At 37.4% G+C, this 25,670-nt stretch overlaps 1 protein-coding gene across 1 annotated transcript in view; it reads right to left on the reverse strand.

The window, feature by feature from the left end:
• Positions 1 to 1,455: 1,455 nt before the first annotated feature.
• TSHR (thyroid stimulating hormone receptor) overlaps positions 1,456 to 25,670 on the reverse strand; it is a 50,591-nt gene continuing 26,376 nt past the window's right edge. The window contains exons 7-10 of the mRNA XM_007432744.2: positions 22,272 to 22,340; positions 12,732 to 12,809; positions 3,655 to 3,843; positions 1,456 to 2,954 (exon numbers count right to left, since the gene is read on the reverse strand). Coding sequence (XP_007432806.1) covers positions 1,535 to 2,954; positions 3,655 to 3,843; positions 12,732 to 12,809; positions 22,272 to 22,340 — 1,756 coding nt within the window. The 3' untranslated portion in view covers positions 1,456 to 1,534. The remainder of the gene's footprint in view (positions 2,955 to 3,654; positions 3,844 to 12,731; positions 12,810 to 22,271; positions 22,341 to 25,670) is intronic.

The following is a 25,670-nucleotide window of genomic DNA, read 5'->3' on the forward strand; positions in this document are numbered from 1 at the left end:
TGAGTAGGCAATCATTTAGGGCTAGGGTTGCATTCTGAGAGATTGTGAAGGGCATACTTACAAAATGGTTGCAATGGCTTGCCTGCTCATAAGTAGTTGGCATGTCCACTTACAAGACACTCATTTACTACAAGGAGAACTAACTCTTTCCTACCCAAGATGCTCTCTTCCATCCCAGTAGGACCTTTGTGGGACCCAAAGATATTGCTGCAAATATATATGATACTAGAGACTAATGCTTTGATTTTTTAATATGCCACCTTCCTATTTAAGTCAGGAGAGGTATGTAGCCTGGTGGGCACCAAAAGAGGTGTCTAAAGATGATATAAACAAGGCAACCCTACCAAAATCTGTCTTGAATTTTGTCATAAATGATCTGAAGTCTCATGAACATTGACCTGGTCAAGTTTGCTCATGACATCGACTTATTCAAAGCAGTAAAATGAAAAGACGGAGTTCTCCAAGAGATCTGAGCTTGGAGAACAGGTATTAAAACAGCAAATCTTGTTCTATGTAAGCAAGAGAAATGGAATAAAAAATAACAACAAAAACCCTTGATCACGTATTCACATTCATAGTGATGGGATCTTCTGAGTCTCATGTCTGATCTGGAAATGAATCTTGTGGTGATGAATAGCTTCATGAAAATGTTGCCCTGCTATGTTGCTGCTGCAAAAAGATGCAATCTCCATGTAGGACATTATTAGGACAGAAAATGATAAAAATAAATCTGCTAATTACATAATATATTTATACAAGATGATAGAGTGAACATATCTAAAACACCGCATAATTGATCACTACATCTTCAGAATGACCGGAAAATATATTGGGAAGACAATGAAAATTATTAAAAAGCTGGAGCAACTCTTCTGAGAGGGAGGATTAAAAACGAATGGGGAGGCTTTCTCCTTTCATAGTACATTCCAGGATCATCTAATGAAGCTACATTATTCACAGCAATAATAATTTTTAAAAGGCACTTTGTCCTACAATGCATGAACTTCACCTCTACAAATTGTACTGAAGACTGCCAAGTTGATGGTCTTAATATATTAGTGAAATTTATGAATGATAAGGCTATAATTAGCTGCTGGTTAACATAACTATATATTACACTTCCAGTATATTTCTTAATATACATTCCTGGGGAGCAGAATGTTTGTTTAGGGATATATTGTCCTCATCCTTCTTGTAGATTTTCTATACTAAATGCATGGCACTGTGCAAACAGACAGTTGAACCCAACAAGTGCTTGGTCTGATCCACTAGAACATTTCTGATATTCTTAAAGTTACAGTTTTAGATAAAGGCTCACAAGAAAGCAGAGTACATCTTGAAAATGCCTATCAACATGAAAAGAAACCATGCCCTTTATAATATAGATTTCTAATCGAGATATCATTTAAGCCAGTGTTGTCCAAACTTGGCCACTTTAAGATGAGTGGACAGAATTCCCCAGCCAGCCATGAGTTGAAGTGCACTCATCTTAAAGTGGCCAAGTTTGGACAACACTGATTTAAGCAGTGATGTGCTACAATATAGTCAGCTTACTATCTTCCATGGTTTCTTGAACATGCAGTATCATTGCAGAGCGGTCGCTTCCAAGTACACCATGAGGGTGACTTTGATGGCTAGAGAGATTCTGAACAACTCCACGGTTGCCCTTCTGACTGCCAGAGCCACTGCTGTTCTTGGGGGAGACTGTTTGGCCCCTGTAGAGTTGAGCCTGATGTTCACATACCCCAAATTTGCTAAGCAAGATGAAGATATCTCTTCGGAATGCTTTGGTAAAGATAGCATAAAGGAACGGGTTAGCACAAGAGTTGAGTGGATAGAACAAGACCAGCAGAATTTTTGAGTTACTGACTGTTATCAAGGGTTTGTTTATGACAGCAGATAAGGCATAGAATGAGATTGGTGCCATACACAAGAAGTCAGTAAAAATTAGCACAGCCATCCTTTTTGCAATGACTGTGTCTTTGTCCCCTGACTTGTATTGGGGATTCTGTACTGTAATATAAATTTTAATATAGCAAGCACAAATGATTATGAAAGCAACAATGTTTAACAGCAAAATAATTATAATGTAAGCTTGATCTAAAGGTGTTTCGGTGTCCATGGGAAGACAGATGCTAACTTTTCCATAACTACTGACTCCAATCAATGGTAAAAGGGCAAGAAGGAAACATACCAGCCAACCACCCAACATAATAAAAGATGCATGCCAAAGGCGGATTTTTTTATCCAGGCGCATGGCAAACGTGATAGCATACCAACGCTCCAGGGTGATTGTAGTCAGAGTAAAGACTGATAGCTCACTAGCAAAGACAGTAAAAAAGCCAGCTGTGCTACATCCAGGCCCAGTTTGCCAATCAATGGCATAGTTATAGTACTCTGATCTAGTATAAAGATCCACTGAAGCAATCAAGAGAAGATATAATCCCATACAAAGATCAGCAAAGGCCAAATTACACATCAGGAACCGTGGAACAGTCAACTTGTAATGGCTAGTAAGTAAGATAAAGAGAACAAAAACATTGCCCACAATGGCCAGCAAATTCACAAACCATACCACTATCCTTAAAAATCTGTACCCCATTACATCCTCACAGGGGTTGAACTCATCAGGCCCTGGGGTGCAACTAATATCATCATTACCTGCACAGATAATGTAGTCATAGTGACTGTCAAAAGTCGCAATATTCTCTTGGGGGTTCTTGAGCTCTTGACTAAATCCATCTTCTCTATTGTTATGTTCTTCGAAGAAGACATAATAATGGGAATTTCCATGAAGGTCTCTAAATTTGGAATTTTCATCAGAAACAGCATCTGTATGATCTGAATAATCTTCTGCATAATCTTGATAAAAGGGAGCCCTGAAGGTACTGGAAGATCTTCTTTTGCGAATGCTGAGATTGTTAGTTTGATTGCACAGCAAAAACTCCAAGATTCTAAGGAGCAATAGAAAGCACCATTAATAAAATCTGTAGCTTATCTAGATCAAGCAAATGAATCAGTGGGGAATATTTATTGTGATCTAAGGCAACATTGTTTTGCAAAAAGTATAGAATTCTGCCTTTGGAATAAAGCCACAATTCTAAGCTTTCTCTAATTATGATAATCACATTTTGATTGGACAAGTCTTCCTTTAAGAAAGCTATTACATATTTAATTATATTTCAGTGGTATTATACTGTATTTGGTTTCATTTCTATTTATTGTAACAAATTGCTATGCTGCTTTTCCTCTGTAAAAGTCATCAAGACAGTTTACAGTAAACATCATACTTCAGAACAAATGCAATCTAAATCTAACCTTATTAAATTGGAGCAGCCATAGAATATAAAATCTACTTTAAAGGAGTTCAAGCAATATTTAAAAATGATGACAATTTAGACCAAGGTGAAGAGGTGGACTTCATTGGGCATTTAAATAAACACCAGGTAGACTTTCTGTAGATAGAATTTGAGAGTCTGAGTGCCATTACAAATGTTCTCTCTCTCATTTGCCTCACTGCTGACGTGGAGAAAGGTTGAAGAGGTTTCTGAAAATACTTTTTCTATTGTTGGGCAGGTTCATGAGCCAGAATAAGATTCCTTAGATAGTTGGATCCTAACCCATTTAGAATTTAATATAGATTGTAAAACTTACCCCTTAGCTTTCTTCCAGTTCTTGAAAGCACAACAGTGACTTGGATATGACAGAGCAGCATAAGTTAGATAAGGAAAAGTTTTTACTGGGGGGAATTTCTTTAGAGTCCAGGTATTTTGAGCCATCAGTTCTTTCAGGTTTTCTAATCCTCTTGCTGGAAGTGTAGTGATACACGTCTGGGAGACATCACTGAAGATATACACAGAGGAAAAAATTAAGGACAATGAATAATGTCAGATTCCCATAAAACACTTGATGAATCTTTATATTTATTTAATTTATATACCATACAACTGTGAAATGCCCTTAGAAGAACTAACAAACACAGAAACTAAGAGCAATGTAGAACCAAAGCCTAAGTAGTTTTGTTTATAGCTGAAGCAGCTTCTTCCTAAATACTAGATTCTGGACAAAGGATAATCCACTCCTAGCCTCTTGTACTAGCCTGTTGGGACTTTAGGATTTGCCTTTCTCTCCATACCATCTTCATTAATTGTTCACACTTCCTTCACAATCCATCACTTTGACATGTCCTCACTCTGTTGCCTTGTGTTGCTTGACTCCCTCTTTGTCCAACTTTTAGATAGAAAATCACTGGGTTTTCATGCCAAGAGGCAGCTGACATCCAGTACTGTAGTTGTTTTTAACTGGCAAAATATTTGAAACTTTTGCTTGAGTTACTATTTCGGAGTTACCTTTTGTCTGTTGATGTACAATTTGAAAAGTTTAAACTTCAAAATAACATTATAACACAGCTAAGAAAAAACAGGAGAACCTTCCCCCTCCCCCCGCCCCCAGTTTAAAGAAATTCAAAGTTAATACATTCCAAATAATGTACAAGCCATACAGAACAATTTCAAGAACAACAATCCAGTTCAGCTGAAAGTAAATAGAAGTCACTCTAAAACTGCAAAATACATCTCTCTTTTTTCACAGTGAAAAGAACAACTCAGATGTCTTCATATTTGTTAGTTCACACCTGCCCCTATGCCTGTTTTTTCAGCATCTTTGGTATTTCATTATAGAGATTGGAAAGAATAATTGTTCAAGGCATTATGTAAGATAGTGTCAGGGGAAAAACCTTGTTAAACACGGGAGACAGACACACCAGAACATAACTTCAAAGTTCTAAAAGCTTTATTAAATGTTAGTTCAATAAGCAAGTAAAATTCAACCAATAGCGTACAAGGTACTTACTTAGATTCACATTGCAATGAGGACCAGCACGAGCAAGCGGTCAGGTAAGACAGCTTGGCCGAGTGGCCCCGACCCCCTTGTTGCAATCCTTTTTATCCTCAAAAACTGCAAACCACAAACATGACTCCCAGAATTTGCAACTGAATCATAACGTCCTTGGTGCTAATTTTACCACACTTCCCTGTTTCATTGCTCCTATCACACTCCTTCTATCAGCACTCTATTTTCCGGCTTCCTGTCCATGACTGAAAACTTTAGTCCACATAGCAATTTTATTTATTGCTCTGTAATTTTATTTATTTTATTTATTGCTCTTTTTCCCCTCACAATAGTAATATTTTTAGCAATGTACATTTTGTACTATATTCAATCTGCATATTTTAAAAAGCTATTTCTATTGCTATTATGTAAACTATTTTTTTAATGACTTTTTAAAATTCAGCTGTCATCATACATTACCACCAAGAGCTCCAGGTAGTATACATAGTACTTGCTCCTCAAATTTTACCATATAACCACAACCTTATGTGGTAGATCAGGCCAAGGGTTTTGTGATGGAATGGAATTATGAAGGCCAGACTCAGGGAGAAAAACATTTTCTTTCATCTCCTGAGGCGCGAGGGAGAGATAAGAGGATGAGACTGGCACCTCACTGAGGAATTCACAATGTTGTGGCTGGCATTACTTGGGAACTGGGGTTTCAGTCTGGGAAGATTCTTGCTAAAGGTTGTAGCTAATAAACATTGCTGGACTGAATTTACATGGTCTCTTGGAGTTCCTTGGGCTAGGCCTGACAGGTTTCTATGGCAGAAGATGCAAATGAACCTGAGTCCATCCCAGTCACAGTTCAGCAACTCGTATGTATCCCAGAACATCTCAACTGTGTGATCAGCCCACTCAATTTTGCAAGAAAAAGATGCAGATTCCTTCATGAGGAGGATATAGGACCCTGAAGCTTGTTTTCATCTATTACCAAAGACAGACTTGAAAAAAACTTAATTGAACTGAAACAGAATGTAATTATCCTGCAACAGGTATTAAACAAGAATTATATTTGAAGATATGAAAGAGAATGACAAATGGAATACAGTGAAGAATATGGTGACCAAATTATTATTTGCAATTTGAATTCAGTAAATTATATTTTTAATGCAAGTGAACATATAGGAATTGTATTACAGGAGTCTTGCGGGGGTTGTTATTTGACCATTTTGGCTTCACCTCCTCAGTGGCTGACTAAGTGGAAACTTAAGGATTTATACTTCTGAGCTCCTATTATTCTGATCTGTATGCAGGTCCCCATTACGTATATAATAGGCCCTTTCTCCTCAGACCCTAACCCAGTGTTTCTCAACCTTGGCAACTTTAAGATGGGTGGACTTCAAGTTCCAGAATTCTCCAGCCAGCCATGCTGGCTAGGGAATTGTGGGAGTTGAAGTCCATGCAACTTAAAGTTGCTAAGGTTGAGAAACACTGCTCTAATCTAATGAAACAATCAAGTGCTCATCTAGAATTTGTCAGTCCACCACTTCAATTAGAGGAGATGCTATGCTTTGATTGCTACCTCATTTTGTGAAACAAAGTGGTAACACTAATGTTGGAGATCTCTATCCACAATGTGCTGCAGTATTCTCATCTTCTTTGACATATTTGCTGCCATTAATTCTGAACTTCTATTATTGCTTTTAACAATCTGCTGTTCTGTCATTTTTGTGATTTTTTTCTTTTATTTTCTCTTTGCAAACTGCTCTATAATCCCATGAAAAGCAACATATACATTTACAAATAAACAGCTGTAAAATTCTGTGTATGAAGAGCCAACAAGAAACTCTTAAATAAGACTTTGCTTAACTAATCACACCGGCATTCTTTAAGGTTCAGAAGGATTCAAAGTTCTCAAGTCAGTTTTCTTAGGTGCTCCGGTGTACAAACCAGTACAATAATAACCCTGCTAAAATTAATAGTTAGATGAGCAAAACAGATGCTTAGTATGTATTGGATGCATTCTGTTCCCAAGTATATTTTACACAGGCTGTAAGGGGCTTCTAATGTAAATTACTCTTTTCATATTCCATGATTTCATGGTGGTGGAATGTGAAGAACTGCACCTTCCAGAATATTAGTCTTCAGTATAAATATTAATACTCTCATCTGATGTTTACACTGTTTAAAAACACAACCAGAATAGTGGTTTGAATGTACAGTGCTGAAGCCACTCTGACCATCCCAATTTAAAAAACAAAACAAAATTAATTAAACCATAGGGATTTGCTTAGACAACATGGATAGATGTAAAATTTGCATGGTTAAGTACAGCCTGGAAATTGGCGTAGTCATAAAAGCTACATTTTGTAGGTCACAAGGATGTTGGGAGGGTTGCATGAATTCCTTTGGCAGGATACAACTTTTGATCCCTGCTCTAGGGTAATCTAATGGGAATTTCATTTGGAAAGACATAACCTTCCAAGAATTCAGTTTCTCTTCTAATCAGGTTCTGAGACTGACCCAGCCTTTGTCTGATCCTTGTTGCTTTTCTAAGATGCTTTGGCATCTCTGTTCTAGTGGTGCCCACTAACTATGCCTGGTCTAAACCTCTTGGAACCAACTTCTCACCCAGAGAAAAAGAGAGAAAGCCTTGAACTCAGGAGACTCCTCGTGTGTGTTTCAAGATTGAATCAGTACAGATGTCCCTTGTTATCTGGGGTTCCATTAGCCATGGTTTCACATTTCCATGATTTCTAAAAAGAGACCAGATCTGAATATTTGAGGCACAGGTTTTTATATATCTGTGTTTTTTGGCATTGTTCATGCAGAAAATGGTGGAAAGGCTTTTGCACATACATAAAGTACATTTTTCCAAGGTCTTGTTATCTATAGTTTCTAGACTGGAATGTAACCCTCACAGACAATAAGGGACCTATATCTGGTTTCTTTAAATTGGGATGCAAAGTAACATGTCAAGAATATAGAGTCTAGCCTAGGTTTTATCCTGTGCAACATATCAACTGCACTTGAAAAAATTATCAGAATCCCAGAAAAATAATGTTTGTAACTCTACCCTCTTTTTCTGGAACTCCTTTTCTATATGTTCCAGCATTTACTCTGTTTCTCTAGGAGTCTATCAATTTTGCCTCAATTTTCCTCCTTTTAACTGGTTCCTGTGATCATTTAGCTGTCTAGTTCCTGACATTTTCCTGGCAACATTTTCCTTGCCATAGCTGATAAATGATGTTTTCCCTTCTCTCTTTATTTTTGTAATTTAAATATTTAGAAGTAGAGAACCAATCCACATGCTAGAAACAAACATGTTAATCACATAATTTTTCCTTTCTGTGATTGAATAATTGCTCCTGCTCTGATTATACAATCAAGAATACTTACTGAATTAAATATATTCTCCATCTGAGTTTGTATGTTAATTCCCAAATAAATTAGTATTTGTGTGTGAATGTTCAATAAATTATTTCCATTTTGATGAAAAAGTGTGAGTCACCATGAAATATGACAATCTACTGATGTTGGAGAGTTATTTAACATGTCACAAATGTGGGCTATTTGAATTCATGTATACATGAAGTTTATAAGTTTAAATAAAATGTGTTTATATAATTACAGAGAAACAAATCCATCAAATCCAAAATGAAATTTTATAAAGGCTTCAGTCTAATACACAAATTAGAATTTGATTCTTAAAATGTTGTGTTCTCTCTTGTGTTTTCTTATATCCTGCTCCCTTGTTTGCTATTATATTATTTTTATTAATTTATGCCCTGTTTATATGACTAAGAGATAATTCTAAAGTCCTCAGGAGGGTTTCCTAGGTATCACAAAATTTGGTAGATATTCTATTTTGTGAGCAGAAAAGCATAGAAACAGAACACTTATGTTGAAAGGGGACATTTAGAACATTAAGTCCACTGCCTGCTCCATGCAAAAATCCAAATTAAAGCATTCTTATCAGGTACCTTGTACAGCCCATCCAATGAAAGGGAGCTCACTAATCTTGGTAACTGGTTCCACTGCTAAATTCATACTTGGAAATTTCCTTCTAACGTCATAAAAAGATCTTGGTACTATTGCTCCTTCACTGTGCTTTCATGACAGTGAGAAGAAAAAGGGTTTCCAGAAATGGATTTGGAAAGGCTTGGGATACACTGGATCCCAATGCTGCCATTTAGAGGTGATGCAGTATACTGCAGATCTGAATCAAATATTTCTATTAAATTTTTTCATAGGACTATCAGCTTCCAGAAGGTTGATGGTCCTATCAGAAGAAGCACACAATAAATAATAAAAGTTAAGGCTTCAACCCTCAGCCCCACCTTGGCACTTGTTCAGAAGAATTGTTAGTGCTTGATTCTCTTTCCAGTTGGTGATACTGAAAGGGAAATGACACCCCTGAGACTACCCCACATTAAACTGTGTGAGGACAACAACTCATGGCTGAGGTGTGGTAAAGTTAGGCTGGGAGGACAGCACAATTTATGTTGATATGCTTTCCTCCCAGCTCAAGTATGGGAGGAAGCCACATTAATGTGGTTGTCAGGAAGAGATCTTAATCCAACAGTCAGTATGATGAACTAGTGCTGCTATTCAGCAAATCAATGAAGGTCATTGATAAAAGAATGGTTAGGTTGACTAAACAAATAAACACCAAAGGAGAGTTAGTAGCTGAGGATAAGAGGAAAAGAGGAACTAAAGAGGGTGCTTCCTAAAATTAGACAAAAATAATGGAAAAGTCTCAAAAAAGTGCAAGAGTGGTGGAAATTCTCTGAAAGCAATGCTGGCTAGCATATTTTTCTCAAGGGACTGAAAGTGGTAAAACTTCAATAATTCCAGCTGGGCAGACAGCTGATGGAGTTACAGGTATTTCCTGCCTTGTTAGAAAAAAGAGAAACCAAGAGAAAAACAATGACACTAAGAAAACTGAACCAGAACTGGCTGCCAGTAATGGTGGTGATGCTGCCCTCAGTGGAAATAAAGTTGAAGAGAAAGGGAAGAAATTAAGGGAAAGAAAAGCAACAGAAGCAGCAGTGGGAAGAATAATGTGATTGCCAATGCTTTATCAAAACAAGAAATATTACAAGATTTTTTAAAAGTAACACATAAGGAAGAAGAAGCTGTTTTGTTTCATCCTTAGCAGTACTAAGCTTGAAGGGGAAGGTTGGAGAATGTGTGGTGAAATGGTAATTTGTTGTTGTGTTACAGTGCAAGAAAACAAATATTTCCTTCCTTATAAGGAAAGCAGCCAGAAAGCTATGGCTATGAGAACTTGGTGTGTGTGTGTGTGTATGTTTGTTTGTGGGAGACAGGATTAAGAAAAGAAGCAACTGAAAGTTGAACAGAGTAAAAAGGGAAAGGAAAGGAAGAGGAAAATAAGTTGAGTAGTACAGGTAGTCCTCATTTAGCAATTGACTTGTTTAGTGACCATTCACAGTTACGATAGTGACGAAAAAGTAACTTTGTGACCAGTCCTCACATTTTCAACTTTTGCAGGTCTGTAAAGCAAAGTAAAGCTAAAGTAAAATTGTGATGTTTCACTTAGCAATTGCTTCACTTAACAACTGAGTTGCCAGTCCCAATTGTGGTTGTTAAATTAGGACTACTTGTACATATAAAAACACCCTCAGGATGAGCTGTAATTAGTCTGTAATTAAGCATGTACCTGTTTAAACAGAAACAACTTATAACAACTATGTTATCTGTTAATAATGATGTTACTGTTAAATAAAGTTTTCATTGTTCACAATCAACTGATCCTCTAAGTCAGTGAAAGAGGGAATCAAAGATTGCCCTACCAGAAAAAGAACTGAGAGGAGAGGGGACAACTTCATTCCACCGTCAGTGTTTATCATCTTGAGGAGAAAGTAGCAAGTTTTTAAATAGTTTGTATTTATCCCCAGAATAAATTTGGAACCAGTCATGGCACTTCAGTTGAAATCAACCTCAAGTTCATCAACTCTGGTAGAAGGGAAGTGAGATATGAATTTCAGAAGGAAGATCTAATCTGATTGAAAGGCCTGGAGGAAAATGAAGGCAGGAATCAGGGGAATGAAAAGTCTGAGAGACAATGTATTTTAAAAAGGTCCAAAGAAAACTAGAAATAACAGAGGAAGTACATAAAAATATCGACACAGAGAACACACACATACACACACAAGCCAGCTGCCAGACTATGGAAAAGGCATTGCTCAGAAAACAAGTCTAACAAAAACAGCTAATTTCTCTTTAAAAAAAAATATCACACAATTAGATACTAAGCATTTAGATATTAAACAGTTAGGATACAGAAAATAGCTATAAAGTAAAGAATTTAAACAGCAAATAAGCAAATATAGTATATCACATTTTCCCAGTCAAAATATCAGTAAATCCAAAAAGAACCACCCAGAGTATTTCTCGAAACTGTTTATAGCTATCCTCAGGATGAAAATGAAGCCTCTTTAGGGAAGGCAGGTTTAGAACTGGAACAAATGCTTCATTTGTGCTCATAATATCAGAGATAAATCTGGAACAGTATGTGCCACACAATATGATCAAGTCATTAAGCTCATTTTGTTTTTGCTGAATTTGTCCAGATCTTGAACTCTTTGTTTAGAGCTGAGGCAGCAGTGCTGGCTGACACAATAAGTAGCTCTCCTGGGCCTCAGAATTTTCACCAAGTTCTATTGCAAAGGGGAGCAAAGTCATGATCTTCTAATGTGTGACAGAGTTGTTGATTTCAGTTCCCTCTGCTGCACTGCTTGCTTGTGTCTGAGGATAAAGCATCATGACTGGAGAAGGAGAAGAGGAATAGCTGATGGTATCATAAAAGTGGTTGCACCAATAGGTGGCGTGACCGGTGCAACCTCTGTTCTGAAAGTAACAGTTAATTGATTCAAATGGATAAGCTAGAATGAGATTGGTCTGGTTTTGGCTTAGTAGGAAGTGATCTGGATTTGAATCTGATCCCCGATTTTATAACTATCCTCAGAATATAAACTGCATCTACAATGGTTCAAGTCATTCTATTACTTCATCTACTGTTCTATTGTTCCCTTTTAGGAGATTTTTTTTTTTTCTGTTCTACAGCCCTTCTCTAAAAGAGCTTCTAAGTAGTATCCTATGGATTACAACTGAGGGCTTATATCTGGTTGGGACAGGGAAGAAGATAAAGGAGTTATAAGGAGAGCAGATCATCAACCATCTCCTGCTTGCTTCCATCCTTCTGCTTCTATGCTAAGAAAAATTCAGAAGCATTTCATAAATGTGAGTTTCTTATATGGAGAAAATCTACATTTAGGAAAAGAAATATAAACAGTTATATATTTTCCTGCTAATACATAGACTACGCTGCCACTGGCTGGGTTAATTTTATTGTCCTGCTGAGCAAATCAAGTTTGTCTTGGATTAAGACACATACTTAGAAACTGAAACAAGTATGTAAAAGTTCTCACAAGAACGAACATAAACACCAATCTATTATTCATGATGGTAGTCTCCACCTTCTGAACTATATATTATTTCTTCTTCCATGAGCCAACAGCAGGTGGCAGGACTTAGCCAACCTTTACTAAACTCAAACTGTTTTGTTAAAACCCTGGTATGTACTTTGGTGTGCTATCTCTAGAAAGTGTCAGGGCTATAGGGTAGGCAGGGGAAAACTAAAAACACAATGAGAGGACTAACCAGGCCTCCTAAGATAAAAATTCTACAGTCTGTAGGCCTTGTATCATGTCCTAGCCAACTTCCAGCAAGAACATGATCCGAGATGAGTGCATGAGTGGTCACGCTCATGCCTTTAGCATTATAATTATTAAAATAATCAGAAACCTGACAATCATTACCCAATACTTATATTACCTTTGTATAACAGTATATATTCTTCCCCCAATACTCACAGTAGGCTTGGACCACTTTGAACACCCAAAAATGCATCTTCATCAATAACTTTTAGATATTTGTTCTTATGCAGGTACCTGCAGAGAAACAGTAACACAAATTATTAGTCTTACATGTATGATTACGTTAAATCAGAAACTTTACTCTAGTCAAGACGAGTCCTTAAATACAACAATTGTTTGCCCAATGCAGGCCAAAGAAGTCATACACACTAACATACACACACACATACACTGTACACTCATTCATTCCAGTGTCTAAACTATAGGCTTCTTCCTCTTATCCTTCAGAAGTAACAGATATTTAGCCATCATTTGGGGCCTTGGGAAGCAGTTGAGATATATTGATGTAATGGCTCTCTCTAGCTTGGAAACTGCTGGTTTACACCTCACTAGCTTCAGCCCTTACACCCTCAGTTTTTATTGTTAATTATGTTACGCTAGCTATTATTATCACTTTCTTCATATGAATAACTTGTTCCACACAATCTATTTTGAGCAACATTTCAATAACCATAATCATGAGCTATGTGTTCAGTATTAAACATCCAAATAATCTCATGGATGTTATAAAAACTTTCTATTTCAATTTATCCCCTGCCAAGAACTGATCACTTACCTGTAACTGCAGTTTTTTGGTAAGTCGTCTATGAATATACATATGGGTTATACACATCCAAAGAGTTTAGTAGGTTTAGAATCCTGAATAGTTTACAAAAATTCTTAGTGAAGAGCCCCGCACACTTACCACACAACATAGCAGAGTTTCCACCATACCTCATTGATTCTTAAAACTAATTTAGTGGATCTGAAAGAACAATCACATCACCTACAATCAAGCAAGGGAGTAAGAATGTGAATTCACTAATGATAACTTGAAGAACTGCATGTATAGTTTATTTCTGGGAAGTCTGGAAAGATTTGGCAGGATAGAACTCATAAGTTACCAGTTCTGCTTACCGTGGTTTCTCTGTTACATATACATGGGTGAATAGAAAGCTTCTTAGCTGGAGAAAGATCTGGTCATCATATGGTAATGGAGGAGAGGACAGTCTGTCCAAAACTTGAAGCTCTCTAGAGCAGAGCTTCAGTCTATAGGAATATATGAAGATGGAGGGCTAAGCTCACACAGATGCCTGGCATAACTCCAAAGAAAAATATCCTGCAGGAAAGCTGCTGATGCTGTTGTTATTCATGAGGAGTGAGCATGGCACAGAAGGGGGTGCCAATTTGTTTGTTGTAAGAGTTGAGGCCCTCCAAAGAAGAGCTGAATGCTTGAAACTCCAACCAGAACATTGGGCCAAGGGAGATGTTAAATAGCCTGAGGAGACATCAGAGGCATAATTGTCAGGATCAAGGAAATAAGCACCTCTTCACTAAAGGATAAATGGTACAGCTCAATGCAATGGACAAAATCTGAGGCTGAGCAGCCTCCACAAGATTTAATTGACTTAGGTGATCTTTGGGCAAGAGGCTGTACTGGCTAGGTATCGAGATGTGAGATTCTCTCTAAGGAAAATCAAGGAAGATAGAAGGGACCTGGGGATGCCCAAGGTATGGTTAGGTAGCAGAAATCAAGATCATGGAGTAGAAGACCAGAATATGCAATATTTTTGGCTGTTTCTGAGAGTATGGGTCCACTGATTGCGATTTTAAAAGGACTGATACCAAGAGGTCCAAATTACTCCCTCTAGAAAAATGGGGCAACATGGAATCAATCAAAATCAGTGAGATGTGCCTTTCAGAAGTAGAATGGGCATGAGGTGACCAGCTATGATCTCAGTGATCATAAGTTGGTCAAAATGGAGGGTCTAAGGTTTGACTATCCTGATGGATAAGACGATGTTACAGAGGAATAGATCATAAACATGATCCCCAAACCTCCCTTCTAAAATCATCTTCCCTGCCTGAAGATGAGATGATGGAGACTGGACCATAAACACTGGAGGCTGTTTGGAAAAGATTGTTGTGGAGAAAAACTCAAGGCTCTTGGAGCTGCAGTTGTTGGCATAAGGCCCTCATCTCCTCTTGTTTTTATCCTTTTCAGAATTAGGAGGGGCAGGAGTCTTAGAAGGTTTTCCATCCTTAATGGGCTATTTTGTTTGTGCCAATGTTGCTACAACAGAAACATCAGGATCCTGTATGGGCAGTGGATAACTTGATTGTTCTCTCAAAGACATGATGGAGCTATTGACAATTTTGAGGACATGACAGGATGCTTGGAGAAAGACACCGGGATTGTAGCTCGATCTGCCACCCTGAAAGCTTGCTCCCAGAAAGTGGTTCACAAATAAGAACAATTGCAACAATTGCTTTTTACAAGTGTTTACTGCATAACTTTCACCAAAGCAAAAGAGAGAGTTTATGCCCATCCAAGAGGAGAAGTTTTATCCCTCAAGCCTATTATTTGCAAAATAGGGGCCTTAGACCAGATGCCTGAAACAAGGTATCCTTATGTTGGTTTAAAGAAGAATTGAGAGATTTCTAAAAATTAGTAAAAGTTAAGGATAAAATAAAGAATGTTGATAAAGCAGAATGATTATCAGCCTAAAGACAAGGATGCTCACTTTCTAAACACTTTTGGATTTATAATTATTCTAAAGTTAAAGGAGGACTCCCAAACAAGTTCGAAAAACTACCTGGTGAGTAAAACTTCATCCCAAAATAGAGGAAAAACTAATTAACAGCTTAAAGAATTTTTTTAAAAAATCAAATCTTGAAGGACTAAAAAAATGGTTTCTCCAACTGCCACCCTGATTTACATTCTGTGTCTCTATCTAAAGACTGATTTATTAATGTTTTAGGGTAAAGATTTTTTTTTTCTTTTAATCTTGTGGAACTTAAATGGTGCCAAAGATCCATTTATATAAAGAAAAAAGTTGGGCTTGTACCAAATAGTGATTTCTTGTTTATTTGTATGGCATCAATTTCTAAGAGCTAAGGCATGACCAGTCTGAATGTTTTAGTTAAAAACTTACATAATGCTATGCAGCTGGCAATGTGTTCAGGTTTAAGTCATAGGAGTGACCAAGCCCTAAATGTTCTGTTAACAGAGATTATTCTTTGTTTCTACAGGTGCTAGAAAAGAACAGCCTTGGAAAAATGTTACCTCCTTTTTGGAAACACAAGTAACACAAGATTAAAACTATCAGACATGAATGAAAAAAATCCAGGTGACCACTAGACTGAAGAAAAGAGATATAGAAAACTCTTTGTTGCCATCTAATGGTCATCTGGGGTTCTGAATCCCCAAATTAGTTGCTTACAGACAGCATAGTCAGATTTTCAAATGAAGTATGGCAATTTTGTTTTAAATAGCGTGGAATACAGTTCCAAATGCTTAATCCTAAGAGCACTTCAAAATACCTGAATAACTTTAGCAGGAAATAACCACAATAATATTGTATACAGCGATGCTTTTACATTTCTGTCATTGAACGATGGTAATGTAATTCTGAAATTATTAAATATGGCAACTGTCATAGACTATATTTATATTATAATAATACTCATTAGGCTGCATGTTCCTTTCTCAGAACAAATAACAATTTAGGATTAGGTTGTTGCTGTTTGAAAGCCAGAAGGTGGGGCTTTTTTTTTTTAAAGCTTATTATTTGATGGAAAATGAAATTTGCCCTTTTATAAGGGCAAGTTCCTGAAAAGTTGAAAAATATACATTATATAGTGACCCCAATTTCTCAGTTAAGCATCCTTCAATTTCATCAAAGCCATGGTTTGATAAGGATTGTGTTAAAGCTAAGAAAGCCCTTACCTCAGCTTATCATCTTCATAAATCTGAAAACAATATAAGCAACTAGTGGCCTCTAAGAAGAAGAAAGATATAAGGACCCCCTGGAACAACTTATTCAAACAGCAAAGGAACAGAACGAAACTCTTTTCTGGCACCTAATATCTTACCGAGTTTCTAGAGCTTCTACCCCATTGGATTCTTATATTCCTCCTGAAGCTTGGAAAGTACATTTCCAGAGGATGTATGAAGATCCCTCTAGTGAGTCCCCAGTGCAAAAGATAGAGGTCTTACCTGAGTGGCTCCCAGTATCTGTGTCTGAAATTAAGTCCCTTATTAGTCAACTCAGGAGGGGGAAGGCCCCTGGAGTTGACTTTATTCCTCCAGAACTATTGAAGAATAACTTAGAGTGGTGGGCTCCACTTCTGGCTTTGCTCTTCACCTATATTGATACCACTGGATGTGTCCCCAAGGACTGGGGCTTGGCAATTATAGTTCCAATCTTTAAGAAGGGAAAGAGAAATGACTCTGCTAACTACAGGCCATTTAGCTGCTTAACATAATCAGCAAACTTTACGCTAAGCACCTCCATGATAAAGACTGGCTGGATCAGCAAAATCTGATAGCAGAAGAGCAGGCTGGCTTTAGAGAAGGCAGAAGCACCATTGATCAATGTTTGGTCCTACAGCACTTGATTGAAAAATATTCAACCAACAATGTGGTATCATTGTATGCTGCCTTTATAGATCTTAAGGCAGCCTTTGATTCTGTATCTAGGACCAAATAATGGGAGAAGCTGGAAGCCTCATCCATCAACAGTAGGCTTCTGTATTTAATCTGAGCCCTACACACTAATATAACTCTTAAGGTCAGGTGCAATATGTAAGGGTTTCTCTCAAAGCTGGTTAAAACTCAAAAGGGAGTAAAACAGGAATGCATTTTGGCCCCCCAGCTTTTCAATTTTTATATCAATGGTATGGTGAGATGTTTAAACAATCCAAATTTCCATCCCCTTAAACTAGGGGATTGCAGCATTGCCTTGCTGCTTTATGCAGGCAACACTGTCGCTCTTTCCAGAACATCAATAGGCCTTAAAAGAGTTCTAAGAACTCTGGTCCAATAAGGCAACAATGATCATCTAGAAATAAACTACCAGAAAACCAAAATTATGGCATTTGCCAAAAGGCTGAAGCTTCGTTCATGCAGCATTAATGGCCATAGAACAGAACAAATGACCTGCTTTAAGTATTTGGGAGGAGTCATGCATGGCACTGGCTCAAGGAAAGCCCACTGTGAATATGCTGCTGCTACTGGACAAAGATCTGCCAGTGCCATCCAGCTTCACTTAAGCTTTTTTAGGCTAAGCCACTTGCCCAGCTCCTTTATGGGACCTTGGTTGGCCCCTCAGCTTCTTGTTTCACCTCCTTGGAGAGAGTACAATCTAAATTCATCAGAGCAGCCCTTCAGATATTTTGTTGTGTCTTCAATGTACATTTATGACTGGAGACAGGTATGATACAAGTTGAGTCAAGAGTGTGTCTATCTTCTATAAACCTTTGGTTAAAGCTTAACTTTTATCCTCAAGGCCTGGCACCATTAATTGTCCAGGACAATTTTCAATCTGCATGGATCAAGGCTGTTGAATCCAAACTTTTAAATTTAGGTTACTCTCCCTCCTCAGTTCTTAAGATGAAATATGATCAGGTGAAACAAACCCTGAAGCAAAAGATAAAGGATATGGAGCAGCAAGTAGATCTAGGGAAGGCTCTAGCCTTCCTGTTACCAGTACACAACAGATATATTGTCATTGCTGCCAGCTATCTTACACAGCTAGAAACACCCAGCCATCAGAAAGCTTTCTCTCTTGCCCAATGTCATGCTCTCCCCTCTGCAGAATTGGATGGTAAATATAAAAAAGTACCATTGGCTGAAAGGCTCTGCCCTGTGATTCCAGAGAGGTGAAAACTACAGAACATGTTCTTCTTTGTTGCTCCTTTTATGGAAACATTCAAACCAGATACCTTTGATTAGTAGATATTCTGGTCAGCCAGACTCAGCCTACGCCCAGATGCTGCTCATAGACAAACTGCCTTCTGTTGCAGTGCAAGTAGCTAGGTTTTCTGCAGCAGCATGGAAGATCCACTGGACCCCGATGGGCCAATTTTTCACTAGCTAAATGCACTCTATGTAACTGAAATTCACTTAAATTTTAGATATTATCACTTTTTTGTAATTTTAGATGTTATTATATTTTATATAATTTAGTGTCTATTTTATAATTTAAATATAGACTGTATCCTGAACCTCACTCAATGATGCTAGTTAGGTTGTTTTATAAATGTATTTTAACTTTAACTTTGTCTTAAATTTTATTTCGTTTATTATCTATTAAGATAATAATGTACTGGTCTACAATTATAATAAATAAATTGATTGATACATTATATAGTTAAGAGTTTTCAGGAACACAACTGATACATGGCACTGATTAGCTTTCCATCAAAATATTTTTTCAAACACAACAGCGGGAGCACAATTTATTTGTACCTATGTTTTATGAACTGTGTTATGGTTTATATCAGTATGTTACATAAACCATACAGGGGTTGCACAACAAATATGTTAATTTCAATTCAGATAATTTACAGTGAAGTATTTTACATAAAAAAATTTTTTAAAATGTTCCAAAAGTAGTTCAGAACCATTGTTTAAACTCCCATAACACAGAGTGGAACAAAAAGAGTACCAATAGCAAACAGAAGGAGAAGTAGCACAAATTTAAAAGTCTTATGAGATCTTGAAAGGTAATGCAGATATCACTGTAAACACTTTTGTGGATCATAATCCACTTCATCAGATGCATGCAATAAAGTTCAGTGAAGATCTGGGACAGTAGTGATATTTCCAGTTAATGCAGAAAGTTTATACAACTTTGAGTAAATTGTTACTGAATAAATTCTCTGTCCTTGAAGATGGAGCTGACAGGAAAGGGTTAATTCCACTTCAGTCAGTCAGAAGACCAGGCTAAGGTTTGCCTCCAATAGAGGGTACCTCCTCCCTCCTCAGTCTTAGCTCTGCCTTCTGGTGAAGAAGAAGGTCTTTTTCTTCTCAGCTCCATCTGAGCCAAGAAATACATTTATTGCATTTGAACTAATAGAATAAAATAAACTTAATGGGACTGAAAAAGAGATTGGAGTGAATAGAAGATTGTGAGAACATGGAGCAAGGAGTTGGCTGTCTTTTCCTCCAGCCAGAAATTTTTCCCCACCCATTTTTTTTGGTGCATAGTCAGGGATCCGTAAGTTCCTATGTGCAAAATTGTAGAGATAGCTGGGAAGCCACTTTAGCCAAATCAGACTGCATGGTGGATAGGAAGCAGTGAAAGAGGTGATACACAAAATGTGCTGCTTCATGGAGTGGATTTTCTCCCCCACTTGTCTGCATTTTCCTTTCTTTCTTTGTTTTGGAATATTCCAGTACTTGTTCTGGGAGGAGGTAGTAAAAGAGATAAGTGACCCAGGCTAAGGAATATGGAGAATCAAAATACAGAAAACCATTCTCAGGATAAGAGGTATGGCAATGAGAGGACTTCTTCTTCCCCTTCCTCAGTATTCATAATACTTAAGTTAATAGGACTGAACCAGCATTCCAGCTGAGCAGATGGACAGGGCAGTCTTACCCTGTCTTACTGTCCCATTCTTTGGCTGTCTTGACTTGGATCAGGGTCAGATATCAACTGAAAAATTTGAAAAGACTGGCAGTAGCTTTCGGAGAATATTTAACACTGACCTTGTTAAGAGAAAATTATTGACAGTGATTAATTTGAATTTGGTTTCCTCTGCTACCATAGACTATGAAGCTCAAAGAATGCAGTTCAACTGAAGTTTTCTATTCTACAGCCAGTCTTCCACAGCTATTCACAGAAGTTATCAAGAATGAGTTGGACTGAGTAAATATGAGCCCCCAACTCTGGTTAATAAATCATGTCTTCTCCTCCAGGAGCCCATGGAATAGCTTAAGACACCTTCTATTGATGAATTCATCAATTGGTGTCCGACCAACAAGGTAGACCAGACTAAGAAACCTAGTGGCTTTGTAGCTGCTAGGGCTATATTAATTTGGGTGTGTAAGTGGAGGATTTGCTTTCAGATGAGATTTGCATCTTAAAGATGTATTCACCAACTTTGCCAAAATAGTTGAGTAGTTGCTGATATAACCTTAGACAGTCTTCAGTTTGCAGCCTGGCCTTTGGCAGTCAGAGTGGCAGCATGTCATGGTTTATGCTTAGAAATTGGAAAGTTGATCATAAGTCAAGAATTAATCTAGCACCCAAGTATTTTGTGAGGCAAAAGTTATTTGGGAAACCTACTGATGCAATGCTGGTGGAGAGTAAAAATAAAAATGAAGTGCTTACCATCAGCAATACAGAGTACCTAAGATCACATCATATAACTGGCTTTGTCATATGATGTGATCTTAGAGCATCAAAGCAGTCAAGGAAGTGGATGCTGGGAGCTTCAGGATAGAGAGGAAGCAAGTCCTAGGATAAAACAACCCCTATAATTTCTCAGGTTGCCAGATGACTTCAAAGATTTTGGAACACCTGGGAATGGACTTGCAAGAACAGGTGGGTGCTGGAAAAAGATAACAATATGGTCTGGAATACTTTTTTGTGACCTCCCAATGTGCATTGGTAGTGCATTAGATTTTTTTATATATCCAAAATCAAAACTAACCTATTTTTAAACCTATTTCTAACAAGTGCTAACACATTAACAAGTTATCATGCCTGAAATGAAATGCAGAAGGTGGCTATGTCCAGCATACATCTTTCTGCGTATATTAATTCTTATCATCTGTAAGGAATAAAAGGAGAATAATATATCCTTTTCATCGATCTTAAAGATGCTATTAATTTTCATCCAAGGTTACATTATATGCAACTGTTACTAGTTACTACTGCTTCTAAAAAGAATGAAATCACAGTACTGATTGGACATACGTAACTCTTTAGTAATGTATTTCAATTGTTGTGAAGAGTTTTACCAGTATTAGAGGCCCAAAAGATACCTTTTTGCCTTGAAAACATTGCTAGGAACAAAGTTTTACCCAGAGGTTTTGGTATTCACAAAATTTACATCAACATCATCCTGGAAATGGAATTCATACGCTTTCACAATTTTTATGTGTCTTGATTACTTTCAGATAAAGTGAAGAAATTATATTTCACCCAACTAAATTCACAAATAAATTTTCAGCAGTTTGCTTCTTTGTGGAAGATGATTTAATACAGGTAGTCCTCATTTAATGACCACAATTGGGACCAGCAACTCCATTGCTAAGCAATGCGGTTGTTGAGATATCACATGACCATGACTTGTGATTTTACTGCTGGCTTCTCCATTGATTCTGCTTGTTGGAAGCAGGCTGTGAAGTGCTCAAATGGTGGTCACAGGACCGTTGGATGCTGCAGTGGTTGTAAGTGTGAGGACCTGTCATAAAGTTACTTTTTCAGCGCTGTCATAACTCTGAAAGGTCACTAAACAGGGCAGTCGTTAAGTGAGAACTACCTGTATTCTGGTTCAGAGAATGAAAATTCAGAAACTCCCCAGCTTGAATCTCACTTTTGCATTGAACCTGTTAATGACATCCTCAGTCCTCACATTTAACATAAAGAATTAACACTGACTTACCTTTCAGCCTTGTAAGGTTTACAGTTAGAGAATATTTGTGAGTACTTATTTTGAGCTGTTAAAGTACAATGCAAATGCTATCTTATATTATTTACTTACACAGAATCTAACTTAGTTCCATTGAATGCATGGGCTTCTACCACTGTGAAACCATTATTGTAGAGTTTTCTGTTAATAAAAAAAAATGCATTATTATTGGGTTATATGATGAAACGGGTTTTGTGCTTCTATGCATATTTTGTCCCAAGTTATTTTAAATTCAAAATGACAAAAGCCAATCAGTACTCAGCACTATCTTCTATGATTATGTACACATAAACATCTGATGTATCCCTCTGTCCTGCAATTCTAGACAAAATAAAATAAAATAAAATAAATAAAATATAACTATGTTGTAAGAACCATCATGTGATGGTCAAGAGCCCATAATCACTTCCACTGCTATTCAACATATCTCCTTAAGTTTTCAGAATGACAAGGATGCCATAGACTTTAAATCATAGTTATGAAGTTACCCTTTGCTATTAATATTGTTATTAATATATCAACCTTGTTATTGTTATTTGCTGCTGCTGCTACCACCAATTCTACAAAGGTTTTCTATATAATTTTATGAATGCAGTACAATAAGTACTTGATTTAGCAGAGAGCAGTGGGGGGGTGGGGCTGTGCATCAAAATGTGAGTGGGAATTTTTAAAGCTAAAACCACCCTTGTACAGGACATTTACTTTACTGATAGTAGTGATAATTACAGTAAAGTCCCAGAGATTTAGAGTGATGTATTGGTTAAGGTGTTGGACTAAGAGTGGACAGACCTAGATTCTAATCCATCCTAAGCCACAGAAGCATACTGAGCAATTTTGGGCCAGTCGCTCCATCTTAGGCCAACATATCTCACATGGTTGCTGTTGTGGATAGGAGAATGGAGCACTATGTACCCTGCTATGAACTCCTGTACAAAAAGTGGGAAATGAATCTAATAAATAAATAAATAAATTGTTGTGATAGATAGCAGTGATCCACAATATATTATTCTAAGTTAGGGAAGGTGCTTGATTTTGGATGACAGACTGGTTGGTAGGAGTGTTGGATCCAGTTGCTTAGATCCAGCAGATTTTGTCCATTAAATCAGAAGTCTGCTAAACTGAGGTCTCTAAAACTGAAGGAACACTGTACTGCAAAGGAAAATGATTAATAAAGTGAAAGTACTTAAGGATTGTATATAATCATCAAGTTATATTTGCATGAAATGTTACTATGAACTTGAACATGAAAAAAGAGTATAAATGCTAGTGAGCAGTAAAAGCCACCATTTAAATTTTTACAAAACACCTCATAGTGTTGCACAGAAGCACTATGGGAAATTAAATGGCACTTACTAAAATGGCAGCATAGATAAATAGGAAAGCATAATGCTAAAAAGTTTCAAATTATAAGTATATGGAAACCTGAATGTTTATATTAGCTCATTAAGTTTTTATTTTTAACTTGATATCTATCTACAGTATCCATGTTTAAATGTTATTTAAAGCCATTACCTTAGCAGTTAATTATCTCCTTAGTAGTTAAGTGAGAAGCAGAGCTTAATCAAGTAGCCTAGCTCTGCCCAAACAGTGGCAAATATATCACTTAGTCCATGGGTATATGACATGTGAACCTCCAGCCACTGCTGAACTACCTCTTCCTTGCTAGTAAGCATCTTTCTTGGTTATTTCTGCTGGGAATATTCAGAGTTGTGGTTCAGCAACATCTGAAATATTCTGGTACAGGAGCACTGTACAATGCAGATAACAACTAGCATTAATCCTTTGTTCAGATGATGTCAGAGCTTCACCCAGGGCATACCAATAAATCTAGAAAATGAACCAGCATCGAGGAGTGAGCAGTGGAAGGGTCAAAAACAAGACCCAGATAGATAGGTTGCTCTTATGTTAGACACAAGAAGCTGTTACAATGAAGAAAATTAACTACTATAGTATCTAGCAATCCAGTCCACTATCTATGATAGTCTTAGGGTTTAATATTTTTTTTCTCCCAGCCTTATGTGGCAGTAAGCTTCTTCTTGCTTTGAATATGGCAGATACCTGCACATTTTTTGGGTAAAGCCTCCAGTTTTGACAGTTTCAGTTCTCACACTCTCTTCCTGTTTTCTTTTCCCCTTGGACCAGGAAGTATCAAGGCCACTTTCCCCTTCCTTTCCCTTGTTTGAAAAAGGATCTTTCCATTTATTTCCATCTGTTAATCAACTGGAGCTGTCAAAGATTTTCCCTTTCAGAGATCCTTCTTCCTGCTCATAGATCTCAGGAGGAGGAATTTCCTTTTCTTCTTCAATGGAGGTCAGAGATGTTTCTCTGCTTTCTGGAGTTTCGATCCTCCCTTCTTCTGTTAACAGATTGTTCATATCTTCACTTTCTATCAGCAATTCCCCTTAATTCAGGCTGTTCCCTTGATCCAGAGTGATCGCCAGCTTCAAGGGAAGGTCTCTTCCCCCCACCCAAATGTTCTCATATTGGACATATAACTGCCCGTCCCAAACTAGCCCCCCTTCTTTTGAGTCAGAACAGAAACACACTGATACAGAAAAAAATAGCAAAATCAGGAAACATTGTATATCCCTGAAAGTTCCAGGCTATTTTTCCTCCCCCACAAATAGAATAGACTAATCTTTGGCAAGGTCCATCTGGACTGGCTGGTGTGGGTCTTCCAGGCTGTGTGGCTGTGTTCTGGAAGTTTTGTTTCCTAACGTTTCGCCAGCATCTGTGACCGGCATCTTCAGAGAGCAAGAGCACAGACAGGAGCAGTTCTCTCTGTGCCCAACTGCTCCTGTCTGTGCTCTTGCTCTCTGAAGATGCCGGTCACAGATGCTGGCGAAACGTTAGGAAACAAACTTCCAGAACACGGCCACACAGCCCGGAAGACCCACACCAGCCATCATATTCCAGCCGTAAAAGCCTTCGACAATCCATCTGGACTCCTTCTAAGAAAATACAATAGCCAAGTCAAGGCAAATTTCTCTAGCTTAAAATAAATGTGTTTCTGAAGTTGTAGAACTGCTGTTGAGTGGGGATAGAAAGAATCTTGAAGTTGATCAGCAAATCATTCAAATAAACCATTAAAAATTATCCAACAGCTAATAAAAATATGGTTAATAAATCTCATGAAAACTTGAGGACTTCCAGAGAATCCAAACTTCAATAACTGATACCAAAGTCTATTAAACATTCATGACCATAATTAGATTGTAACTGTAATTGTAAGTAGATTGTAAGCTCCTCTGAGATCCCACTTGGTTAAAATGTGTGTTTCCTGCAGTTCTAAACATTTGGAGATGAGGAAGAAAATGGTTGCAGTGTTTAGGAGCTTGTAATCATGAACCACACATAAAGAGCCATCCTATTTTTTAATGGAGAAAACAGGAGCCCTGGCAGAGGAGGACAAAGAGGGTGGATGAAACCCTTTTGCAAGTTATTATCAATAAATATTCTTAGACTATTTCT

The sequence above is a fragment of the Python bivittatus genome, unplaced genomic scaffold (assembly GCF_059951505.1).
Source record: "Python bivittatus isolate LINGU-HERP-01145 unplaced genomic scaffold, Pbiv_v1 ctg000480_np1212, whole genome shotgun sequence".
NCBI classification, from domain to species: Eukaryota; Metazoa; Chordata; class Lepidosauria; order Squamata; family Pythonidae; genus Python; species Python bivittatus.